The sequence below is a fragment of the Zeugodacus cucurbitae genome, chromosome Y (genome assembly GCF_028554725.1).
Source record: "Zeugodacus cucurbitae isolate PBARC_wt_2022May chromosome Y, idZeuCucr1.2, whole genome shotgun sequence".
Classification (NCBI taxonomy): Eukaryota; Metazoa; Arthropoda; class Insecta; order Diptera; family Tephritidae; genus Zeugodacus; species Zeugodacus cucurbitae.
The window spans coordinates 7,779,179-7,797,859 of NC_071673.1; the positions used below are offsets into that span (position 1 = coordinate 7,779,179).

The 18,681-nt window shown below is 39.2% G+C and overlaps 1 protein-coding gene across 1 annotated transcript; it reads left to right on the forward strand.

Annotated features, from left to right (window-relative positions):
* The first annotated feature begins 1,427 nt into the window (after nt 1-1,427).
* Nucleotides 1,428-3,425, forward strand: LOC128923530 (uncharacterized). The gene is made up of 3 exons (XM_054235797.1): nt 1,428-1,697; nt 1,762-1,899; nt 1,989-3,425. The coding sequence occupies exons 1-3, from the start codon at nt 1,641-1,643 to the stop codon at nt 3,030-3,032; spliced, it is 1,239 nt and encodes a 412-aa protein (XP_054091772.1). The 5' UTR covers nt 1,428-1,640; the 3' UTR covers nt 3,033-3,425.
* The last annotated feature ends 15,256 nt before the right edge of the window (nt 3,426-18,681 follow it).

Genomic DNA, 18,681 nt, shown 5'->3' on the forward strand with positions numbered 1-18,681 from the left:
AGGCAGTAGTGTGCTTTACAGGCTTCAAAAAATCGATTTTTTTGTTTTGTTTTAAATCTCTTCCAAAACAATCTAAGAATATGTCTTTAAAATTTCAGAGGCCAATTCGACATATTTTTGAAGCTAAAGCAGTTTTAGTGGCCGAGCGTCGAGCAGGTGCGAATGCTCAGGCAGACCTTAAAAGCGCATTTTCTCGAGTTTTCATTTTCACCAGTGTTAGAAAACAGTGCCGGCGATAGCAAATAGAATATATGTCCGATCGAAAAAAAAACCAAAGTGATCTATTTTCTATTTGAACTAAAAAAGTTGTACAAAAGTATTATTTTTAAATACTTGTTTTGCAACTTAAAGTCAATTAAGCACCGGCACCGATTTACAAGTGCAGAAAAATACTTACAACTTTGAAAAAATGTCAATATTTTTTAATAATAAATATTGTTTTTAAGCCTTAAATATAGTACATTATCGTCTTAAAATTCCGTGTACCGCAACCATTTCCTTCCCTTTCAAAAAAAAGCTAAAAAACGCTTTTTTTCGGCTTCTAAAGCAGACTACTGCCTTAAAAATACATTAGTACACTCACCATTATTGGCGATAAAATAGACTAAGCCCAAGCTACATCCCAATTACAAGAAGAGCACATAGATTCCTAAGTGGTGATGATTACAATACAAATCATAGAAATTGAGGATCACGTCTAATTAATCATAAAATCGGCAATTGTTCTCCACGGTTATGTGTATAATATCAGCGGCTTCACCCAAACTTAAGCCGTTCATAATAATTTTATATAAGTTGTAGGTGTAGATACAGTGATTCCCGCTTAAGTGCATTTCCCTCTTAAGTGCCTATACAGTCTGTAATCTATATATTATTCTAAGACAAGGCGCTTATTTCCAGAGATCTACAAAACGTACAGAGACAAATAATACATCAAATTAAAGTGTGCGATCTGAAACTTTGCACAAATTTTACAGATTTTAAATTCATTAAACCACTTTTGATATATTTGCGTTTAAAGTTCTTCAATTTTTACATTAAGCTAATATAAGCAGCGCTTCTACAGAAAAGAGCATATATGTAAGAGAACGAATAATTACAAATGTTTCTGTCATTTGCTTTCGTTACATACATACCCACATACGCGAAGGCGCAAGTGCGAAATCTAACAACAACAATGTTGCCTGCTCGGTAGCAAAATGACAATAAGAGATGCTAAGAGAATGTTTGCTTTGGCATGTGCAGTGCGTAGTTGTATGAATTGTACATACATATGGGACATACATACATATGCATGCGCTAAGGCGCTATCTATGATTTGACATGCGCTCTCTTCTATGTTGTATATTCGTACGTATATGTATGTACGAACTAAGGAACACTGCGCTTTGACATGTGCACTCTACTTTGTTTTATTCATACTCTACATAAATACTTACAAATATATATGGGCGAAGACGCAAGTGAAAAATATAACAGAAATATTGTTGTCGGCGTTATTTTGATTAGAAGTGTTATTGCGTTAGGTAAGCTTTGAGTCAGTTCAGTTTTCTTCCAAAAGTCAAGGCGGCTATTACCAGCGAATACATACATACTACATCGAATTTCAGTGCAGATTCAGATTAATTATTAAAAATAAAATGCCAAACCAAAGGCGAATTAGACGAAAAATGAGTTTAACAGGTCGAAGAGAAGAGGTGAATGTTATAGAATTTTTAATTGTTAATGTATGTATGTATATGAATTGACCTTTTTTATTAGAGCCGTAGTCATACAGGATCTATGGCAAGTTATTTCAAAGCTGCCCTAAACTCCGTAGTTCTTCCGGAGTATAGTTCGCTTGGGGGTTTGACTCACATATGTGTACACTGTAAAGCAAAACATTTCAGAAGTGAAAAGGTACCTATACTTTTCATTGTTTTATATTCGTAATGTATGTATATACATACATAATTATTGTCTTAATATTTGGTTGAAATTGTTACTAGGTAAGAAATGGCTTTACGACATGTTGTCATGGCGGAAAAGTTAAACTTCAAGAATTACGTATACCTGAGTTTTTGAAAGCTGTGTTAGAAAATGATTTGAGCTCTTGGCGGGGACACTATTTGGAGAATATTCGGCAGCTAAATAGTTCGTTTGCTTTTGCATCATTCGAAGCGAAAATTGCGGAGCCTACAGGGCGCGGACCATATTGCTTCCGAATACATGGATCAATATATCATAGGGTAGGTCCATTGCATGCAGATCATCCTTCAGAATCCTCCTACGCCCAGCTGTTTATTCTTGACACGGATCAAGCAACTGATATAAGGGCACAACATAATTCAAACTGCGATAGATATTTGCTGAGAGAAATCCACGAAATGCTTTCAAATATTAACCCCTTGGCAAATGAGTATAAGCATATGGCGCAGGTTGAACGCGAAGAGGAACAGAGGGCCAGAGAAGAAAATCGCAATGCTCGCCGAATTAGCATGCTACTTTTTAACAGCGCTGATCGACGTTATAATTTGCCAAACTGCTCAGAAATTGCGGCCGTTTTCACAACAGAGGATGGTGAACCACCTGGAAATCGAAATTTGCGAATATTTTCACGGAAATCTGATATGCAGAATTTATTATTTGTCTCAACGCTACATAGGTTGTGTGATCCATTAGTATATCCGCTTTTGTTTCCTTATGGCGAGTCAGGATATGATGAAACTCTTCTGCATGAACAGGGTCATCGAACGGAATGTAGATTTAAATTAACCCAACTGCAGTTTGTTGCTTACCGTATGGCGATAAGAGAAGGTTTCAGCTTGCTTCATGTGTCAGGTAAACTTTGGCAACAGTATTTAGTTGACCAATATGTCAGAATTGAAGGAGCACGTCTGGCATTTCTGCGAACTCATCAGAAAGAGCTACGTGTTGAAACATATGCTGGTTTGCATGACTACTTAATGCGTGGTGCAAATATGGAAAGTGTTCGTCCTGGTCGTATAGTTGTACTTCCTTCAAAAGTTTTGTTGGCTCCCCTCGAAATATGAACATGCATTACCAAGATGCTATGGCTATGGTCAAGGGAAACAAATTTTATTGCCCCGTATAAATTTACAGCCCAGCGAATCAACACTTCCTTTTATTTTAAAGCGTCGCCAATTTCCAATAATTGTAGCATTCGCAATAACAATAAACAAATCTCAAGGGCAGACTCTAGCAAGAGTTGGTGTTTTCCTCAAGGAGGATTGTTTTACGCATGGCCAGCTGTATGTCGCATTGAGTCGAGTACGATCTTCTCAAGATATCAAAGTTAAGACTTACGACCAAAATAAAACCACTACGAATGTAGTTTTCCATGAAGTACTTGAATAAATTGAGTTTTTATAAAAAAAAAAAATTGTTTACTTTTTTCATTTTAAATAACGGAGTCCCCCGAATATCGGGGGTTATTACTAGTGTTATATTAATATATTAAATAAATGTGACCTCATACTGTAAAGCAAATTTTAGAATATACATAATATGTATGTATGTATGTGCATATGTGGCGCATCATATACATATTTATGTTTATTGTTTGTTCAGGGCACTTAATCGGGATTCTTAAAAGTGTTCCATATTTAGTACTGAACTTAAGCGGAATTGCTGTATATATATATATATCTAATTTTAATAATGTATTATATGAGTTTCTGATATAATTTTCTTTTTTAGTCTGAAATCCCGACGATGATGGTATATAATTATGGATATTTGAATTCTAAAATGATTATATGGATTCTTATCACAGACGGATTCGGCAACCACGGTAAGACCTGTATGAAATACAGTGGAACCTCTCTAACTAGAATCACCATAATCCACAAAAAATTTCATCATTTTTTAGTTTCTTGATTTATTAAATGCACTAGCTGACCCCACTGGCGTTGCCCTGCGTGAAATTATTTGTTTTGAAAAGGAAAGAAAGTTGAATTTAGATTGTATTTGAAAAGCATTTATTTGCGATTTTTCTACATTTTTTTTCAATGTAACGCAGCTTGATAAACAACATTTTTTGTTTTCTGTTCCGGACCGTAACAAACATGGCATTTCCAGATTTATGCCACACATTTCCAGCGACTGTCTGTGTGACCTGTTGATTGACATCGCAAATGCAAGTTTCAGTGGAAACTAATACGTTTGAACTGAAATGGCAAATCGTTAGAAATTCAACACACAAATCTCCCTGAATTTGACTTGAATCGTATAGATTAAGTCATCAACATCGGTAGTTTTGACAGTTAAAATTGCGCGTGCACTCAACCAATCGTAGTTACTTATAATTTTGTCCAATGTATTCAGATATACATTCGTCTTTCGTTGAAGTGAATTGAAAAATGGCAGGTGGAATTGATATCAAACCATTGAAAAAATCAACCGGAATTTGTCCATTTACAATTTTTAACAGTTCTTCTGTGCTTTTATACTGTTGCAGGAACACTCGTATATTCATGGTCAATCATGTGGTTTTCAGGTACCGCCACAAATACTATGACTTGAGACATTCAATTCATCCACCGCTGTTGATTTTGGAATAACAGGAAGTATTTGTCGAAAATCGCCAGCTAACGGTATCATTGCGCAACCAAAACGACGATTATTATTCCACAGATCTTTCATTGTTCTGTCTAGAGAATTGCACTTATCTCATACTATCAGTTTACAATTCTTCAACACTTTTGCCATAGCTGATTGCCTTGCAAACAGGTGTTTCATTGATTTGCATGTTTAACGGAAGCTTCAGTGCCGAATGTGCCGTTCTTCCAACTTCTAGTAACGTTGCAGCAATTCCAGTAGATGCGAGAGCCAACGCAATGCCATTTTGAAATCGTATTGTTGCCAAAATCAATATTAACCGTTCCGCCGTTGTTGTCAACTTAAATATAATTCTTTTATTATCTTTCTAGTAAATTTTCAATATTTGTTTACTTTTTCCCTGTACTTCCACGTATATTTCAATACTAAAACAAATAAGGAAAGGCTAAGTTTGGGTGCAACAGAACATTTTATACTCTCGCAATTTATTCCTATAGTTTTATTAAGATATCACACAATTTGACTCATATATTCGGCATAAAGTCCAATATAATAACGAAAATCATCAGTTATAGTATATAATACAACCCTAACAAATAATTTTGACCAAATTAGTTATCACAAAAACGGTACTCACGGAATAGATTTTACGGATGGATTTTAGATCATTAAAAGAGAAATAATTCTTTCATACATAACTTTTGTGTATCTTGAACCGCTTTCGCAGCGCAAGGAACGGAAGCCGTCAAAGATAAATAATTTCCCCCGTTTTTTACATATTTACCACTGTTTCTTCGCTCTATCGCTATTGGTCGCAGCGTGATACTATATAGCCTATAGCCTTCCTCGATAAATGGACTATCCAATACAAAAATAATTATTCAATTCGAACCAGTAGTTTCGGAGATCAGCGCGTTCAAACAAACAAACAAACTCTTCCGCTTTATAATATTAGTATAGATAAAATATCAGTTTGATTCATATTTGCCTGAACCAAACCTTCCCCACGATAATAATATTAAGTCTAGTATAAAGAATTTCATTTTAAATTTTTTTAAATTTATGATTACATTATTTAGAATGATCCGATTTATCAACACACAGTTTCGTTCAACAACTTGTTGAGGTTTTGATGATAATTTCATAATGTTACTCTTATAATAATTCTTGTTGCTATTGGAAAAAAAACTGGGTGTCTTATTTTAAGTTTCTCTTGAGACAAATTTTCATAATTAATAACCTCCCAAAAAAGCTTTCTTTCTGTCCTTAAAGGAAAAAAAGCTATATTGGTGACATCGCAACTTGTTTTGTGAAAGGCGGATAATTTATTTTCTATATCTATCTTAATATATAAAAATCACGTGTCACGTTGTTTGTTTTCGATGGACGATGAAATTTTTAACACTGTGTGCAGTTTGGTCCAACTTGAAAGATAGGATAGTTTATAACTCTCCTTATAGTCGCATTATTTATTTATTGCAAATTATTTGTTTATTATTAGCAAAGAGCTATCCACCAGTTGGTGGCGCTAAGTGCGCTATGTTACAGTAGATGGCGCTACATTTCTTTCTAAATTTTCATGGATTTAGGCTGTGATAACAAAAGCTGCCACTTGCTAAAAACATTAAATGAAAATGCGTTGTTTGAAGTTTATATTATTTGGATGTGAGTACATTCATTTAAATATCTGTACGTTAGTTTGTGGTTTGTCGTAGTTTTCTAGCGATTTTGGATACATATTTATGCATTTTTTTCCAAATATATACATAAATTATCTGTTATTATAATATTAAATGCACTTTTAAACTTAAAAAAATCATTCAATTATTGGCTTCAATGAAACATATGGATTTACATGAAAAACATATTTACATTTACATACATACATATGTATTTACTATAAAGAGAAAAAATCTATTCCTGTGGTTTTATTTCTTTTGCAATATATTTTCTGACCATTTTTGTACGACAATTCAAAAAGTCTGACACCTGATTTGCATCGTTTTCATTTTTAAACCAGTGGATCAAGTAGGAGAGTTTATTTACTAAAACTACGGGATAAGCAAGAGAGTAAGTGTTTTTGCAACATCGTAAAAAACGCTGCTTGCTTCGTTTTGAATTTTTTATCACACTCTCTGAAAAGTAAATTAAAAAATTTACTTTTTCGAGGTGCATGTGTAATCTTAAAGGTGATTAACTTTTCCGCGATTATTTACTTTCTGATAATTTACTTTTCGAGAGTATACTGTATATTCATTTATACGTGTGTGTATATATGTGTGTTTTTTTTTCATAAAAATATTTCAATTTCAATATATGTTCGATTGTGTGTGTAAATAAAATTTGTCAGTACATACGTGTATACTTTTTCTCTAGTTGGCTTTGTATATTTTTACATTACCGCAAATGTTTGAATATATTTACGATTGTATGTATATTTTCTCATTTGTTGGTTTGTGGGTGCATATCATAGCTGGCTTTTGAAAATTTTTACATTGCGGCAGGTGTTTGTTTATATACGTGTAGTTGATTGTATTTTTTGAAATTTGAATTTGTTTTTGTGGAAAAAAATTTGTTTGAGCAAATATTTTTTGTGTGACGTAATTTGTTTCGTTATTATGGTTGGTGATCCTGTTGAAAATCGATCAATAAAAATCACACAGCAGGACAATACTCTCAGCATTATTTCAGATCTACATCGCTCATTTGACACACTTCAATATCCTCTAATATTTTGACAAGGACAGGACGAATATCATATAAATATATGAATTTTAATACAAACTATACATTTTATAACTATATTCCTAGGTAATAATTTAAATGTATTAATATATAAAAAATTTATGTATAAATATATGTATATATGTATATAAATTATTCACAGCAAAGCGTGGCCGGGCTTACTAGTATATAATAAAAATAAGTTATTTAGTTTTGAATATTCATTGAATTAATAAACATTTTCATATTTACATGTTATTTGTTTTTGTTTTTATTTTGTTATTATACTGGTTTACTAAATGAATTTGTTCATGTTCGGCATCGGCATCGGCCGATACTTTGCCAACTGGCCGACTAATCGACATCGGTATCGGCTTCGGCCAAAAATTAGGTATCGGTCGGACACCAATAAATATACCAAAACTTTTTCTTTCGTTTTTTCTCGAAAAATTTATCAAACAATTAACCACATCCGGTCCGGTTTTGCCTACCTGCAATACAATCTCATATTGCTAATTGTAACGTGTATGAAGTTTATTAAGATATCTAGATTTCAATTCAAATTATCGCTTGACCGAATGGCCGAATGGACAGACAGATGGACATTGCGACTAAAATTTGAAATATAAAGTATGCTATATTTTAAGTTGGACCAAACTGCAGACGTGTGCAACATTTCATTATAATCGGTTCAGTAGTTTAGGTGCCAATCCCGGACAAACAATGTGACGTTTAATTTTTATACTCTCGCAACAAAGTGGAGTGGAGTTCAAATCCGAATATTTGTATGTCCGTCCGTCCGTCTGTCTGTGCAAGATGTAACTTGAGTAAAAATTAAGATATCTTAATGAAACTTGGCACACTTATTTCTTGGCACCATAGGAAGGTTGCTTTCGAAAATGAGCAAAATCGGACCACTGTCACGCCCACAAAATGGGGAAAACCTAAAACACATAAAGTGCCATAACTAAGCCATAAATAAAACTCTCCTTCTTATTGACTGGCGTAGACATCCTTTACGCGGTTATAGCCGAGTCCAAAACAGCGCGCCACGTATCCCTCCTTCTGGCAGTTTGGCGCCGATTGGTTATAGCAAGCGAAGCCAGGTCCCTCTCCACCTGGTCCTTCCATCGGAGTGGAGGTTTCCCTCTTCCTCGGCTTCCACCAGCGGGTACTGCATCGAATACTTTCAGAGCTGGAGCACTTTCATCCATTCGAACAACATGACCTAGCAGCGTAGCCACTGTCTGTTTATTCGCTGGACTATGTCTATGTCGTCGAATAACACATAAGGCTCATCGATTCATCGTCTGCGGTATTAGCCGTTGCCAATGTTTAAGGGACCATAAATCTTCCGCAAAACCTTTCTCTCGAAAACTCCTAGTGCCGTCTCATCGGATGTTGACATCGTCCACGCATCTGCACCGTAAAGTAGGACGGGAATGATGAGAGACTTGTAGAGTTTTTTTTTCGTCGAGAGAGAGTTTGGATTTCCAGGCTGACATAGTTATTGCTGTTAATGCTGGTTCCCAGGTAGACGAAATTATCTACAACTTCAAAGTTATGACTGTCAACAGTGACGTGGGAGCAAAGACGCGAATGCGCTGACTGTTTGTTTGACGGCAGGAGATATTTCGTGTTGTTCTCGTTCACCACCAGACCCATACGGCGCGGGTGTTGTTTCCAATGATATCGATATCGTCGGCGTAAGCCAGTAGCTGTACACTCTTATAGAAGATTGTACCTTCTCTATTTAGCTCTGCAGCTCCTATTATTTTCTCTAGCATCAGGTTAAAGAAATCACACGAAAGTGAGTCACCTTGTCTGAACCCTCATCTGGTATCGAACGGCTCGGAGAGGTCCTTCCTGATCCTGACGGAGCTTTTGGTGTTGCTCAACGTCAACTTACACAGCCGTATTAGTTTTAGGTTAGGTTATGTTAAACTGGTACGCCGCACATAGTCGTATTTAGGTCCTTTACGATACCAGATGGGGTGCCGTCACGTTGTCCACGAGGAGTAGTCATCCCTTAGGATGCCTGCGCTTAACGCGAATTTTAAAAGCATTTGTGGCTTCACCTTCGATACCTTTTCCAGATTCTCATATTGTGAGGCCCCCAAGTAGCGAAGTCGCTGCCTTGACAATGCAGGGCAGGTACACAGAAAATGCTTCATTGTTTCTATTGCACCTTGCTCTTGACATTTCCTGCAGTTATCTCGATCTGTAAGTCCCATTTTGTAGGCATGTGCCGCCACCAGACAGTGACCCGTGAGTATTCCCACCAAACTCCTACAGTCCCTTCAATCGAGTGACAGAATGAGTTTGGTGTACTTCTGGTCTACGGTTTTACACATGGCTTTAGCGGTTTTACACCCCGGTATATTTGTCCAACGTGCTAGGATTTTTCTTTTCATGCCCCTGTCCAGATCATCGAGCAGACAGTACATGGGTTTGCTAATGTTATTCGCGTTTCCGGAAGACAGTTTTACACCATTCTTGGCAATTTCGTCCACAATCTCGTTGCCTTCAATGCCTTTATGTCCTGGCACCCAGTAGAAGCGAAGACACGTGTTCCTAGCAACTCTCTCCACCGCCATCCTGGTATCCAAAACACTTTTGGCCGAAATGCAAACCGTGGTTGTTGCCTTGATTGCTGCTTGACTGTCTACGTAGATATTGATTTTGTAGTAGCCGGCTGCTGTATTGAGGGCTAGCTCTGCGGCTTTCCCAATAGCAAATACCTCCACTTGAAAAATACTGCAGTGGTTCGGAAGTTTAAAAGGCTGCTTTACACCTAACTCCTGACAGTATATTCCAGCACCTACCCCGTCCTCCATTTTCGAGCCATCCGTGTAGATATTCAATGTGCTGCGTGAGGTTATCATTCCCTTATGCCAGCCGTCTTTTTCCAGGTTCACCCGGAATCTTCTTTCCCAGTTCATTAGTGGGGTCAAGTAGTCGGTACTTGTCAAACCGCCCCTACCCACCGAGCTGTGCCCAAAAGTTCTATGCGTAAATTCTCCTCCCGCCAGTAGTCGCCCCGCAGATTTTGCCGCATAAGTTTCGGCAAGGAGATCTATCGGCGGCAGGTTAAGTATCCACCCGTAGGTGTGGTTCTCAGAGCTCCCGGTATACAGAGCGCTGCGAGTCGCTGAACCCTTTCCATTGGCTTTCGGTAAGTTGACTTCTTTAAGCCTGTCTACCACACAATAGTACCAGAGCAGGATTGGTCTCACTATCGCTGTGTAGCACCAGTGCATGAGAGAGGGAGAAAGCCCCCAGGTAGTGCCTACAACTGCCTGCATGCATATAGAGCATTACTAGCCTTTCTTACCCTTTCTTCCACATTGTGCTTCCACAGTAACTTACTGTCCAAGACGACTCCAAAGTACTTAGTGCGGTCCTTTGGTGATAGTTCTGTTCCGTTTAGCGAGGGGAACCTCCATTGAGGGATTTTGTATTTCCTTGTAAAAACAAGCAGATTGGTTTTTTCCGCATTTAACCCTAGGCCTGCTTGTGTTGCCCAATTTTGGACAGTAGTGAGTGTGCTGGTCATTATGTTGCTAATAGTATGCAGACACTTTCCATTACTATGGTTATGTCGTCCGCATACGCTATTATCTTGGGAGCTTTACCTTCTAAGTTCTTCAACAGATTATTCACGACCAGTGTCCAGAGGAGCGGAGAAAGAACTCCGCCCTGCGGAGTTCCCCGACCAACTTCCTTAGTCGTTCTGGCATCGTTCCATTCTGCCGTTATCCTTCTAGATGTCAGGAGGTTTTTTACCCAGTGCCGTATGGCTGGTTCAACTCCTATATACTCGATGCCATTCAGAATGGCTTCCGTTGAAACGTTGTTGAATGCACCGGAAATGTCCAGAAAAGCTCCGAGAGCATACTCCTTATATTCCAGGGCCTTTTCGATGTTAAATACTAGTGAATGGAGTGCAGTCTCTACAGATCTGTCTTTAGTATACGCATGCTGTGCCTTGGACAGGCTGCCAGGGGGCGCCGCGTTCCATATATGCACGTCTATAATTTTCTCTATTGTTTTCAGAAGGAAAGAGGTTAAGCTTATGGGCCTAAACTCCTTTGAGTAGGTTGAGTTGTTCTTACCTGCCTTTGGAATGAACACTACCCTAGCCTCTCTCCACGAGTGCGGCACATACCCGAACCTTAGGCATCCTCTAAAAATCGTTTTTAACCACGGCACAACCAACCGTGGTATATTTTGTAGCATGGCTGGGATGATTCCATCCTTACCTGGGGATTTGAATGGGCTGAACTAGCGAATTGCCCATTCAATTTTGTCATCCGTGATAATTTGTTCAGGAAAGTTCCTAGGACATTCCTCTACACACTCAGGAGAGACTGTATTCTTACAGCCTGGGAAGTGCACGCTGACAAGGTCCTCTAATGAGTCCTCACAGTTGTGCGTCCATTCCCCGTCAATTTTGCGAATCAGACCACGTGGAGCGGGACACTTGGATAACAACTTCCTGAGCCTTGCCACCTCATTGGTCTTTTCAAACTTGCCACAAAAGCTTTTCCAGGACTGACATTTGGTCCTACGCAATAGCTTTTTGTAGTCTCGTAGCAGATCTATATATTCACCCCAGCTATTTTGACCCAGTTGAACATCTCTCGTACCTTGCGTCTGCAGGACCCGAGTTCCTTGTTCCACCAGGGGGGCTTTGTGTTTTGCCTCAGCTGTAATTGAGGACACGAGGATTGGAATGCCTTGTTGAGAGCATTTGTAAATAGGTTTACGCCCTCCTCCAGTTCTTTGTGAGAGTTAAAAGTGCAGGGCCTGAGTTTCTTACACAATAATATCCGTCTGTAGAGGTCCCAATTTGCCCTTCTGGGATCCCTTCTACCTACACCTCTTATTTTAGCTCTCGATCGAATGGAGAAGAAGATGTACCTATAATCAGAGAATGATGGTGTACCTAACACCTTCCAGTTCTCCACCAATACACCTCTACTTGTAAAAAGAGTAATGTCTAAAACATTTTTCGATGTGGGTCCTATATAAGTAGGTTCCACACCTCGATTGGCTAGCGCTAAACTACTTTGAATGATAAAGTTGAATAGTGACTCACCTCTGTGGTTTATGTCTGGGCTTCCCCAGATCGTATGAGGGGCGTTGGCGTCGGCGCCCACCACCAGCGCCTGCCTCCTGTCACTGGATGTAACCGCCAGTCTATGGAGCTCCGCCGTTGGCGCCTCGCTATCGTCTAGCATGTAGCAGGATGCAAGGAGTATGAGTATCCTCAGCTCCTGATTTTGCGCCATCAGATTGCTGGGTAGGTGCCCTCTCCACCTCCTGTAAGACCAGTGAAGTCGCCATGATCTCTCGCCGTGTTCTTGTTCTCGTCCGCGGGGTGGCGCTTTTTGAGGCGAAGGTACACGCTACCAACGCTCCATGCCATCTTCCCAAACCTCGCATAGAGTATGTCGTCCGCAGCTTTATTAATCTGGAGGATGTAGCTTTGGCCTCCGTCTTCGTTTGAAGATTTCGCCACGGGTCTACCACCCTAGGTATAATAACCTTCGCTTTGGGCACCGAAGGAATGCTGCTACAGTCTACCACCTCCAATTTGGCGTTTTCCCATAGGTTCTGAAGCGTTTTTACAGCCTCTTTCACCAATGTCAACGACGGGTCGTTCTTACATTTCAGGCTCTTGGCCCCCCCAAGCCACCCCGCTCCATCGAAAGTTGGCATGGGTGCGCTTGGATCGGAGTCCATCCGTGCGAAGAGGGCTTCCAACAGCTTCATCTCCACTGTTTTCCACCGCTCTTGTGACATCTGTCCCAGCGGGTTGCTGCGATCGATGAGCGCAACGATCAAGTGTCGCCTCGCAATCTCATTGACCGCCGCCGCTGCTTTGGACGTTGTCGGCTTCTCGTCCGTATGCCTGACGCTTCTCAGCTGCGTCTTTGCATCTCCTCCTTTTTATTGGTGCCTCCGTTTCACCCTCCGTAGAGCGCTACCTCTTCTCCGCAATATGCTCCTCAACGCGATTCGCAAACGCTGGGTCTGAAGCATTGCAATTGCTATTCGAATTTCTTCACGGTCGGGCAATGGAACATCTGCTCCATAGTCGCCGATTGTTCAGTTAGTCGACGGTTCTTTTCGTAAAATTTTCGAGCATTACCCCTGTCGGCCAGCTTGTCAAGCTCTTCATACTCACGCATTTCGGCTTCTTTCTTTTTTTGTCTGCAAATGCGTCTCGCTTCCCTCTTCAGCTCTCGGTATCTTTCCCATCCCGATCCCATTTCCGATCGCAACATTGCGAGGTGGGCAGTCTGTTTTCTCTCCACTGCGAAACGACAATCCTCATCATGCCAGCTGTTTTTTTTACTTTTCCGAAAGCTTTTTAAATAAAGCTATGGAAATAAATTTTTTTATGAAGGATCGCACTATGAAGGGGCATATTTGGATGTAATTTTTTTGGGGAGCTGGGCGTGGCCCCTCCCCCAAATAGGGTTTTTGTACATATCTCGGAAACCAATACAGCTATATAAACCAAACTTTCTGCAGTCGTTTTTTTTAGCCACCTCTTAATACAGTCCGAAAATTAAAGAAATCGGATAATAACCACGCCCACCTCCCATACAAAGGTTAGGTTGAAAATTACAAAAAGCGGGTTAACTCACTAACGAAAAACATTAGAAACACTAAATTTCAAACAAGAAATGGCAGATGGCTGCCCCCAGAGCTTTTTACAAAGTGGAAAAAGGGCGTGGCGTCGCCCACTTATGGGTCAAAAACCATATCTCAGGAACTACTCGACCAATTTATTTCGAACATGAGGACCTCGGTGCTTCTAACCTAATATTATGGTTTCCAACTTTCAATGGACAATATACAATATATTTATACAATATATATGACAAATATGTGGGTTAAATTGTATATTATATAATATAAATAAAGTTAAATAAATGAATTGCAAGAGTATAAAATGTTCGGTTACACCCGAACTTAGCCCTTCCTTACTTGTTATTATACTGGTTTACTAAATAAATTTGTTCGTGTAAGAATCGGCATCGGCATCGGCCGATACTTTGCCAACTGGCCGATTAATCGCTATCGGTATCGGCTTCGGCCAAAAATTGGGTATCGGTCGGACACCAATAAATATACCAAAACTCTCTCTTTCGTTTTTTCTCGCCAATTTATCAAACAATTAACCACATATGGCCTTTCGTACCTAGATCATATGTTCCGAATTTTATAGCTTAAATTGTAGCCTTATAATATCCCTTTTTGTTTAACTAATAGTGTGAGCTAAGTTATATTAGGTAATCCAGATAAATTATCGCTTGATCAACTGATCGACCGGACAGACAGATGTTGAGATGTGACCACTTCCACTTATCTAAAAATGTAAAAGTTAATTTTTATATTCTCGCAACAAAAGTTGCTAAGAGAATATTATTGTTTTGTTCACATAACGGTTGTTCGTAAGTCATAAAACTATACGAGTTAGATATAGGGTTATATATATTAAAATGATCATGGTGACGAGACGAGTCAAAATCCGAATGTCTGTCTGTCCGTCCGTCCGTGCAACGGTTAACTTGAGTAAAAATTTAGATATCTTAATGAAACTTGGAACACACGTTCTTTGGGACCGTGAGAGGGTTGCTTTCGAAAATGGGCAAAATCGGACCACTGCCACGTCCACAAAATGGCGAAAACCGAAAAAACATAAAGTGTCATAACAAAGGCACAAATAAAGTTATACAAGTCAAATTTGGAACAATCACACTAGGAAGGCGCATATTTGGATGTAATTTTTTTGTGTGCGAGGTCCACCACCGAATCGGTTATTTGCATATATCTCGCAAATCAATGAAGCTATATAAACCAAACTTCCTGCATTCGTTCTCTTACGTACCCCACCATACACCATGAAAATAGTTGAAATATGATAATAGCCACGTCAGAAACTCTAAATTTTACAGAAGAAATTGCAGAAGGAAGCTGCACTCAGATTTTTATACATAATTGAAAATGGACGTGGCATCGTCCATTTATGGGTCAAAAACTATATCTCAGGAACTACCCGACCGATTCGAATAAAATTCGATATATAATATTTTCTTGACACCCTGATGACACGTGTGGAAAATGGATAAAATCGGTTCACAACCACGACAACTTCCCATGTAACACAATTTCGAACTACATCTTAATTCTTTACTTTATAATATATACATAAGGAATCAATGAAGATAGCGAAATAAAACTTTACAGAAATACTGTATACGATCTGTGGCGTCACTTGTGAAAATCGGAATTTGTCGAAATCGGACTATAACTTTTGAAGGCTTCGAATGTCGAATATGAAGAATTCAGTGCGCCATGGTAATTTTTCACCAACAATTTCCGTAAGTCTCTCAGATATTTTACTTTAATTCAGAGGAAATATTTTTCTTCTAATAGTGTGTCTCTGTACCAGAAATGGTTAAAATCGAGTCATAACTTCCCTAGCTCTCTTCTTCTTCTTGACTGTCGTAGACACCGCTTACGCGGTTATAGCCGAGTCCAAAACAGCGCGCCACGCATCTCTCCTTTTCGCAGTTTGGCGCCAATTGGTAATACCAAGTGAAGACAGGTTCTTCTCCACCTGGTCCTTCCATCGAAGTGGAGGTCTCCCTCTTCCTCGACTTTCACCAGCGGGTACTGCATCGAAAACTTTAAGAGCTGGGACACATTCGTCCATTCGAACAACATGTCCCAGCCAGCGTAACCGCTGTCTTTTAATTCGCTGGACTATGTCTATGTCGTCGAACAACACATACAGCTCATCATTCCATCGTCTGCGGTATTCGCCGTTGCCAATGTTTAAGGGACTATAAAACTTTTTTCTCGAAAACTCCTAGTGCGTCTCATCGGATTTTAACACCATAATAAAATTAAAACTACCATAAAAGGATATAGTCTTAAGGCAGTAGTCTGCTTTACAGGCTTCAAACATCGATTTTTATACTCTCGCACCAAAAGTTGCTAAAAGAGTATTATAGTTTTGTTGACATAACGGTTGTTTGTAAGTCATAAAACTAAACGAGTTAGATATAGGGTTATATATATCCAAATGATCAGGGTGACGAGACGAGTCAAAATCCGAATGTCTGTCTGTAAGTCCGTCCGTCCGTGCAACGGTTAACTTGAGTAAAAATTTAGATATCTTGATGAAACTTGGAACACACGTTCCTTGGGACCGTGAGAGGGTTGCTTTCGAAAATGGGCAAAATCGGACCACTGCCACGCTCACAAAATGGCAAAAATCGAAAACACATAAAGTGTCATAACTAAGGCACAAATAAAGTTATGCAACTAAAATTTGGAACAATCACACTTGGAAGGGGTATATTTGGATGTAATTTTTTTGGGGAAGTGGGCGAGGCCCGCCACCGAATCGGTTATTTGCATATATCTCGCAAATCAATGAAGCTATATAAACCAAACTTTCTGCAGTCGGTTCTCTTACGTACTCCACCATACACCATGAAAATAGTTGAAAAATGATAATAACCACGCCCCTCTTCCATACAAGTTTAGATTGAAAATGACTAAAAGTGCGTTAACTCACTAATGAAAAACGTCAGAAACACTAAATTTTACAGAAGAAATTGCAGATGGGCGTGGCATCGTCCACTTATGGGTCAAAAACTATATCTCAGGAACTACTCGACCGATACGAATAAAATTCAATATATAATATTTTCTTGGCACTTCTTGGAAAATGGATAAAATCGGTTCACAACCAAGACAGCTTCCCATGTAACTCAATTTCGAACTACATCTTATTCCTTTACTTTATAATATATACATAAGGAATCAATGAAGATAGCGAAGTAAAACTTTACAGAAATACTGTATACGATCTGTGGCGTCACTTGTGAAAATCGGAATTTGTCGAAATCGGGCTATAACTTTTGAAGGCCTCGAATGTCGAATATGAAGAATTCAGTGCCCCATGGTAATTTTTTACCGAAAATTTCCGTAAATCTCTCAGATATTTAATTTAGTTCAGAGGAAATATTTTTCTTCTAATAGTGTGTCTCTGTACCAGAAATGGTTAAAATCGAGTCATAACTTCCCCTAGCTCTCTTCTTCTTCTTGACTGTCGTAGACACCGCATTTATAGCCGAGTCCACAACAGTGCGCCACGCATCTCTCCTTTTGGCAGTTTGGCACCAATTGGTTCCTGGTCCTTCCATCGGAGTGGAGGTCTCCCTCTTCCTCGGCTTCCACCAGCGGGTACTGCATTGACAACTTTCAGAGCTGGGGCACATTCGTCCATTCGAACAACATGACCCAGCCAGCGTAACCGTTGTCTTTTAATTCGCTGGACTATGTCTATGTCGTCGAACAACACATACAGTTCATTATTCCATCTTCTGCGGTATTCGCCGTTGCCAATGTTTAAGGGACCATAAATCTTCCGCAAAACTTTTCTCTCGAAAACTCCTAGTGCTGTCTCATCGGATGTTGACACCGTCCACGCTTCTGCACCATAAAGTAGGACGGGAATGATGAGGGACTTGTAGAGTTTAGTTTTTGTACGTCGAGAGAGGACTTTACTTTTCAATTGCCTACTCAGTCCATAGTAGCACCTGTTGGCAAGAGTGATTCTGCGTTGAATTTCAATGCTGACATTATTATCGGTGTTGATGCTGGTTCCCAGGTAGACGAAACTATCTACAACCTCAATGTTATGACTGTCAACAGTGACATGGGAGCCAAGACGCGAATGCGCTGACTGTTTGTTTGATGACAGGAGATATTTCGTCTTGTCCTCGTTCACCACCAGACCCATTCGCTTCGCTTCCTTATCCAGGCGGGAAAAAGCAGAACTAACGGCGCGGGTGTTGTTTCCAATGTTATCGATATCATCGGCGTACGCCAGTACACTCTTATAAAAAATTGTACCTTCTCTGTTTAGCTCTGCGGCTCGAACTATATTTTCCAGCATCAGGTTAAAGAAATCACACGATAGGGAGTCACCTTGTCTGAAACCTCGTTTGGTATCGAAGGGCTCGGAGAGATCCTTCCCGATCCTTCCCGATCCTGACAGAGCTTTTGGTGTTGCTCAACGTCAACTTACACAGCCGGGGTTCAGCGCTTTTTATTTGAATTCTAATTAATTAAATAGAAGGAGTTGGCAGTCACAATGGTAAGTGAAAGTTATACATAATAATAATAACAATTATTATTAGCTATTTTAGTTTACGTATAAGTGGAAGACTATTTCCATAATGCTTCTATAACAGATTACTTTGTATTTAGATGAGTTGTATAAATCTTTCAAGTAATAGTGACGTATTGGTAATAAGTCAATTGTAACAGCTGATACATATTCTTAATTTTCTTCAACTCATT